General features: G+C 40.9%; 1 protein-coding gene across 2 annotated transcripts in view; it reads right to left on the bottom strand.

The window, feature by feature from the left end:
* Positions 1-6,612: 6,612 nt before the first annotated feature.
* Positions 6,613-8,297, bottom strand: part of ADSS2 (adenylosuccinate synthase 2) — a 36,979-nt gene continuing 35,294 nt past the window's right edge. For both annotated transcript variants that reach the window (XM_047840614.1, XM_047840613.1), the window contains exon 13: positions 6,613-7,790. In XM_047840614.1, coding sequence (XP_047696570.1) covers positions 7,738-7,790 — 53 coding nt within the window. In that variant the 3' untranslated portion in view covers positions 6,613-7,737. The remainder of the gene's footprint in view (positions 7,791-8,297) is intronic.

Here is an 8,297-nt window from a genome sequence, read left to right as displayed (position 1 = left end):
TAAGGTGCACCTGGGTGGCTCAGTCGGTTGAGCATCTGACTTCGGCTCAGGTCATGATCTTGCGGTCTGTGAGTTCGAGCCCCGCGTCAGGCTCTGGGCTGATGGCTCGGAGCCTGGAGCCTGTTTCCAATTCTGTGTCTCCCTCTTTCTCTGCCCCTCCCCCGTTCATGCTCTGTCTCTCTCTGTCCCCCAAAAAATAAATAAATGTTAAAAAAAATGTTAAATACAGATTAGCAGAGGGGCAAAAATGCAACAAAATAACAAAAACTGGAATAAGATCCTTGAACAAATAAACTTTTAGGCATTTCTTCTTCTTCTTTTTTAAAATGTCTATTTATTTATTTTGAGGGAGAGAAAGAAAGCGAGGGGAGAGGGGAAGAGAGATAGAGAAACCATCCCAAGCAGGCTCTGAGCCATCAACACAGAGCCTGACGTGGGGCTTGATCCCATGAAACATGAGATCATGACCTGAGCTGAAATCAAGTTGAAGACTTAACTGACTAAGCCACCGAGGCACCCCTAGGCATTTATTCTAATGTAATCGTCAGATAAGTGTCCAAAGACCCATAAAACAGGATGTTCATTGCACTGTTGCTTGTGCACTGATTTAAGAAGGAAGGAAAGTGGGGCGCCTGGGTGGCTCAGTCGGTTAAGCAACTGACTTCGGCTCAGGTCATGATCTTGCGGTCTGTGAGTTCGAGCCCCGCGTCGGGCTCTGTGCTGACAGCTCAGAGCCTGGAGCCTCTCCCTCTCTCAAAAATAAACATTAAAAAAAAATTTTTTTTAAAGTGGCTAACTCAGGGGGCGCCTGGGTGGCTCAGTCAGTTAAGCGGCCGACTTTGGCTCAGGTCATGATCTCACGGTCCGTGAGTTCGAGCCCCACGTCGGGCTCTGTGCTGACAGCTCGGAGCCTGGAGCCTGCTTCGGATTCTGTGTCTCCCTCTCTCTCTGTCAAAAATAAACAAACATTAAAAAAATTTAAAAAAAAAAGAGTCAAGTTTAAGACGACTTGTCATCTCTTCTCATGTCAACCATCTTACATTTAATCCAAAGGTTATACAGGGGGCCAGGTAAGAATATAATCCGCTCAATAATTGCATTACTCATTATAAAGAGAAGAGAAGAGAAGAAAATAGAAGGAAAAAAAAGAAAAGGAAAACCTGGGGAAGTAGCCAGGGAAGCAGACTGCCAGCAACCACAGATCCTAAAGGTGTTCTGGATGCAGAAACCCAGAAGTGGCTCAGGGCTGTAGTGAGTTATGGGAATGGTAAAAAAAAAAAAAAAAAAAAAAAAAAAAAAAAAAAAAAAAAAAAATTAATTGAAAGTCTGTGTATAGACAGTTAATACCCTTAACAACTGGGCATCAGTTCCCCAGGCAAAAAGCTAGCAGGTTCTTTTAAAAGAAATGAATGATCCCAAAGAAAAGAATCCTACATTCTGGCCCCTAGCATCCCCCCATCCCCCCACACCCCAGCATACAAGTGGTTCCCTACTCAACCCCGCCCGCCCCCCCCCCCCCCCCCAAAGTGAAAGCTACTAGTTAACAGTCTTCCCCGCTGGGAACACAGTTTTAGGTAGTTTTCCACTGCCTTGGTCGTAGATGTGAAGAGCCAGCCAAGGATCACCAGAGAGTTGGAAAAATAACGAAACATGAAAGACAAAGAGAAGAAATGATCCCAGAGGAACCACCAAGGAATCGAAAAGAAGCTAACAAAGTAACATTGTCATCCAACAAGGGATGCATCATCCACAAACATGAAAACGCCATCTTTCCAAAGCTCTTGGACATTAAAAACGTGATTGCTAAAAATTAAACATTTGACAGGATTGGAAGAAAATTCTGAAAAGCTCTATATGGAATCAAAAGACAAAGAAAATTACTGTTTTAAAAGAAGAGACACAGACTAATAAATCAGGGGGTCCACCACCTAACAAGCATCCTAGAAACAGAACAGAGAATATTAGAGGAAATCATCAAGGAAACGTTTTCACAGAGCTAAGGACCAGGAAGCTGCTCAAACGCAAAGGTCTCGGCTGTGGCCGAGCACACGAAAACACAGAAAACAAAAATAACCAGCTTTTGGTTTCACTGATATTCTGTTTTCTAGTCTCTATTTTGTTACTCTTGACTCTTGATTATTTCCTTCCTCTTACTGGCTTTGGGTTGAGTTTGCTTTCTTTTTTTAGCTCCTTAAGGTGGAAAGTTAGGGTCTTGATGTGACACTTTTCACTGCTACCAATTTCCTGTGGGGCTCTGCCCATGTTTGCTGCACGTTCTCCTCTTTGTGTTTCCTCCTTTCCTCTGGGAGTTCTTCTTTGACTCATTTGGTTGAGTGTGTGTTCTTAAATTTCCACTGTGAATTTTTCGGTTTTCCTTCTGTTACTGATTTCTAGCATCGTGCCATTGTGATCAAAGGTACTCTGTAGGATTTCAGTATTTAAAAAAACTTTTTCTTAATGTTTATTTTTGAGAGACAAAGTGTGAGCTGGGGAGGAGCAGAGAGAGAGAAGGAGACACAGAACCCGAAGCAGGCTCCGGGCTCCAAGCTGTCAGCACAGAGCCCGACGCGGGGCTCAAACTCATAGACCCCGAGACCATGATCTGAGCCCAAGTGGGACGCTCAACCGACTGAGCCACCCAGGAGCCCCTGGTTTTCAATATTTTTAAATCTGAGACTGGTTTTGTGACCAAACATAGGGTCTGTCCTGGAGAATGTCCCATGTATGCGTGAAAAGAGTGTGTATTCTACTATTTTGGGGTGAAGGGTTCCATAGATGCCTGTTAAGTCTGGCTGGTTTATAGTGTTGATCATGTTTTCGATCTCCTTACTGATCTTGCATCTAAATGTTCTATGAATCATTGAAAGTTGGGTATTGAAGACTCCCAACTGTTATCGTAGAACTACGTCTCCCTTCAAATCCATCAGCATTTGTTTCATATATTTGGGGGCTCTGTTGTTTGGTGAGTACATATTTAAAATTATTATATCCCTTGGTGACTTGACCCTTTTATCCATACATAAAGCCCTTTGTCTCCTGTAATAATTTTTGACTTAGTCTATTTTGTGACATTAGAATATCTTTTTCCATTCTTTCACTTTCAACCTACTTGTATTTTTGGATCTAAAGTGAGTGACCTCTAGACAGCATATATGACCTTGAGTTAGGCAAGACTTCTTCTTCTTCTTCTTTTTTATATTTATTTTTGAGAGAGAGAGAGAGACAATGAGCAGGGGACGAGCAGAGAGGGAGACAGAGGTCCAAAAGGGGCTCCACATTGTCAGCGTAGAGCCCTATGCAGGGTTCGAACTCGCGAACCATGAGATCATGACCTGAGCCAAAATCGAGTCAGATGCATAACTGACTGAGCCACCCAGGTGACCCTAAATCACCAAACTGTATTCTTAGAACAGGTGAATTTTATGGTCTATAAATTATATCTCAGGGTGCCTGGGTGGCTCAGTCAGTTAAGCGTCCGACGTCAGCTCAGGTCATGATCTCATGGTTTGTGAGTTCAAGCCCCACATTGGGCTCTGTGCTGACAGCGCAGAGCCTGGAGCCTGCTTCAGATTCTGTGTCTCCCTCTCTGTCCCTCCACCGTTCATGCTCTCTCTCTCTCTCTCTCTCTCTCTCTCTCTCTCAAAATTAAACAAGCATTTTAAAAAATTGTACCTCAATAAAGTCATTTCAATAAAAACCATACGTATGTAGACCTTTGACAAAAATAAAACAAAATCAGACCAAAAAGCCTCTAAGGAAGACAGAATGATGCTGTGCATAAAGGTGATACAACTTACTTTCCCTCTTGGGTAGATTCTACAGAGGTGGATGCGATTCTAAGTGAAATTGTATCAGAAATTGCAAATTGATTCCCCATATTGCAGTAACTCCCCCTGCGGGCAGTACATGAAAACGCCATAGCTCTAATGTTGCATATTTAACACTCAGAGATGACGAGTGAGATCTCATTGTGTTAACTTATGACTTCCTGTCTGTAGGCGAAAGTGAATGCCTTTTCATGTTTTGGGCCATTTACATTTATTCCTGTGGATTGACTAGCACCTATTACTTGGTCCATCTTTCATTAGCCGTCACATTCTTAGTTGTGCTAGCTCTTTGTATATAAAGGATATGTATTGAAATCTTTTCTCCCAGTTTGTTGTTTTCCCAGGGTTTTTTTGTTTTGTTTTGTTTTTGTTTGTTTTTTAATGAGCTTTGTCCATAAGTATTTAAAAATGTTTACTTTGGTCAAATCTGTACATATTTCTTTAGAGTTTACAAGCTTCCTACTTTTGTTTAGAAGGCTCTCCTGAAGTTATTTTCCTTTATTACTTTCATTGGTTAAAAAATTTTTTAATTTGAATTTTATTCAATCTGAAGTTCATATTTGAGATTGTATTTGTTGTCATTTTTTAAATTTTTATTTATTAAAAAAAAATTTAATATTTATTTATTTTTGAAGGAGAGAGACAGACAGAGCTTGACCTGGGGAGGGGCAGAGAGAGAGGGAGACACAGAATCCGAAGCAGGCTCCGGGCTCTGAGCTGTCAGCACAGAGCCCGATGCGGGGCACGAACTCACGAGCTGTGAAATCATGACCTGAGCCGCAGTAGGACGCTTAACCGACTGAGCCACCCAGGTGCCCTTATTTATTTTTTAATTTACACCCAATATAGTGCAATAATGATTTTAGGAGTAGATTCCAGTGATTCATCCCCTATGTATGACAACCAGTGCTCATCCCAACAATTGTCTTCCTTAATGCCCCTTGCCCATTTAGCCCATGCCCCCAAACACAACCCCTCCTTGCTGTCATTTCTTTAATGCATCCTTTTCCCAATGACATGAAATGCCATTTTTAGCCCATATCAAGCTCCTATGTGCATGTAGGTCGCGTCTATTTCTGAAACGTCCAGTCCATTTTCCTTCTGTCTTTGTTCATTCCCATGACAGGATCACACACTTTGACTACAGTAGCGTTATAATGTCTTTAACATCTGTGGGGAAACACCTCTCAACACATTCTTTTTTCAAAACTATCTTAGGAATTCTTGCACATTCATTTTTCCACCAAAGCTTCAGCGTAATTTTGCCCAGTAGACAACCTCCTGGCAATTCTGACCGGAACGGCATTAAATTCACATACTCATTTGTGGAGGGCATTTGGCTACATCAGTCAGTTAATATATAAAAAGTATATACTAAATAGGCCGTCTCCCCGTGGAAACTTCTTGTTCTGCCGTCTAGTTACCTTCTACTGAGCTTTGAGATCTGGAGTGCACTTTTCTGTTTTGGTTTTTCCGTTTCCCCATTAGGCCCCCTTAAGCGTTTTGGCCTAATGCTTTCCTTTTAGAGGAAACATATTTTGGTTATTTGGTGGGGTCTCCTCCAACTTCTTGCCAACCTCATCAGCCTCGCCAGCCCCTCACTCATTTTGTTCCTCCAACTTTCCAAGTGTTTCCAGCCTCCAGGCCTTTGCACGGCCCTCTGACTACTCATCCTTTTGGTCCGTTTGAATGCTATTTCTGCTAAAGGCCTTCTCTGACCCTTTCCAGACTTACATTAAGTTCTGTTTCTGTTTCACGGCACCCTGCACTTTCCCACCGCAGCACATATCCCTCGCAAGTATGTTTATCTGACATGCTGCCCCATGACAAAATACCCAACACCTAGCAGATGCTAGCATACACACTTGTTAGTGAAGACTTATTACTGGAATATAGTTACCTGGGACTTCAAAGACTGAAATGTATCTGAAGAACAGAACCTCTCTCTTAACCAATTTAATTAGCAAACAGCTCACAGAGAGGAGAGAATCAATCAACCTAGTCAAAAAGGAGTCAATGTCTATCAACATCCATAGGAGATTGATGTTTTTTGGAGGGGGGAAAGAAAAATCAGTGATTCAGAGAATGAGGTTTTTTTTTTCTTCTTTTTTAAAGTTTATTTATTTTTTTGGTAATCTCTACACCCAATGTGGGGCTCAAACTCATGACCCAAGATCAAGAGTCACATGCTCTTCTGGCTGAGCCAGCCAGGAGCCCCCAAGACAGTTGTGTGGTTTTTTTTTAAGTTTATTTATTTATTTTTAAAGTAATCTCTTTGGTAAGTGAGTTCTTCACATCTGCCTCTGGACCATTACTAAAATTATGTTTCAATAAAGCAACACTTACAGCCAAGATGAGAATGTGAACTTAAAAGCCTAATTTCAACTCAACCTAATTTGAAATTCAAGCAGGAAGATAAAGGGTTAGGAGAAATAAAAGCCCATCCAGTTTCTGCTGAAAAAAATAACAATTATTTATTGTATACGAAATATAAGTTATTTTTACATAAAAGCCATTATTGACCCATAATGGGCTTGTAAGATCATCTGTACGATCCTTTTTGTTTATTGAAACCAACAAGGCTGCCTCTCTCGTAGAACTTTCTGAACTAAGTACCAACGAAAGTATGTCTGGTGAAGACAAAAGAGGTTAATGTTCTTTTCTAAGATTCTGTTTTGATCTCTCCCCACCTCATCCCTACATTCTACAGGGAGAAAGCTGCTGCTTCTATATCCAAGTGTTGCTACTACTTCTCCTACGGAACAAAAACACAATACACAAACCATACGAGAAATATTTGGTTCATTTTAATCAGCTATTGATGGTATAATAAAATAAATTTAAGTGGCACCTAATTTAAACATTTAAAATAGTTCATCAGAGGATAATCTACAACACACTACGTGACGCCTAATTGTCAGAACAACGCCTCTTTTTTTCCCAAGAAAGAAAAAAAATAAAGGCACAATCAAAATTATGACCAACAATTTGAATTCATTTGGACACTTATAGATGATTTTGTAGGCAAACCGGCAGGCACAATGTTGAAAAATCAATCCACTAGGTTTAGAAATAACGGTAAGATAAAAAAAAAAACGACAGCTATACATTTCAGAGTTAATGCCTGAAATTAAAGAAAAATATCCACCAGTTAGCACAATGATCTTTTAATGACTAATTTTTTTTTTAACATTAAGATTGTTGTCTTAGGGAACGCCCTTCTCCAAACATTTAATTAAATGTTCAATGTATTAAATAATTTACAGAGAGAAGTAAGTTTTGTGTTCTGTACAAATTAAAGGACACACGAATATAACCCCCTCCCCCCTCGCCAAAGCTCAAATTTGCAATGGTCTCAGCAGAAACAAAACAGTTCACAAGTTAAACAGAACTTATAGCATTACAAAAGTTTACAGAACCCTTCTTTTCATCCTTTTTTTCTAACAGCAAAGATTACAACGACAAATTGAATGACCAGAATGTAAAAATATTTGTGCAAAACTGCATTAATTGTTCTTACCATTTAATAGAGGTAAAACCTAACAAAGCACAATGACAGTCATGAAGAAGAACTACACTGGAAGGAATTCTCTTAGATTTCGAACATGGATCGTACTAGGACTAAACACTGAAGGAAAACGTGGCACCGTGAGCAGGAGGAAAACGTGACTCGGCGACTCTGCCAGCGAAGGCGGCGGACCCTGGACCGCGCCGAAGTTTCTCTCCACACCAGCCAGCCGCCTTAAATGACTGGGAACACCTGCAGGGCTTGAAACTCACTCCAATGTCTTTATTCTCGAAACTCACTCCAATGTCTTTATGCTCGAAATTTGCAGATCATAAATGAAGTATTTCAGAAAGTCCTCTCCCCCCCCTCCTCAAGGAGTGTTTCTTGTGTCACTGGAGGTCCTTAAAAGAGTTGAATCATAGATTCTCTGGATTTACCTACACCGATCCATTTAACTGGGATGGGGAAAAAAAAGAAGAAGAATATTAATTTGTTTATAATGTTCGATCCTTGGGATGAAAAGGTCCTCACTTTTCCCGGTGTCACTATTTAGCTTTGCCAGGTGTCTTTTGCTATCCGTGGCTGTCCTGACAGCAGACCGCGCTGATTTCTAAACAGAACGTGCAGTTGGCATCCAGCACAGGTGTGAGACTTACCGGTTCCAGTGTTAATCGAGGGGTATTTCCAAGTTGTCGATGCCTGATAATTAGGTCAGTAAGATACTGGCCCAAACCAGCAGAGACCGAAAGAACCCTTGATCACGTCCCTAATAACTAGATCAGCATCTGATAAATACAGGATGCTAGGAGGTTCTGCAACTATCAGCATAACTTTTATATCTCAAGAAAGGAGAAGGGGCTGGAAGCAAATGCCATTTTAACTTGCAGAGCCCGGACCAGTCTATAGGAATCTCTCAACATCGTACCACACCTTTATGGTCTTTTATACAAGTCACTGTCAAA

Source organism: Prionailurus viverrinus, chromosome F1 (assembly GCF_022837055.1).
Source record: "Prionailurus viverrinus isolate Anna chromosome F1, UM_Priviv_1.0, whole genome shotgun sequence".
NCBI classification, from domain to species: domain Eukaryota; kingdom Metazoa; phylum Chordata; class Mammalia; order Carnivora; family Felidae; genus Prionailurus; species Prionailurus viverrinus.
Note: the sequence above shows the minus strand (reverse complement) of the source record. Positions and strands in the feature narration are given on the sequence as shown.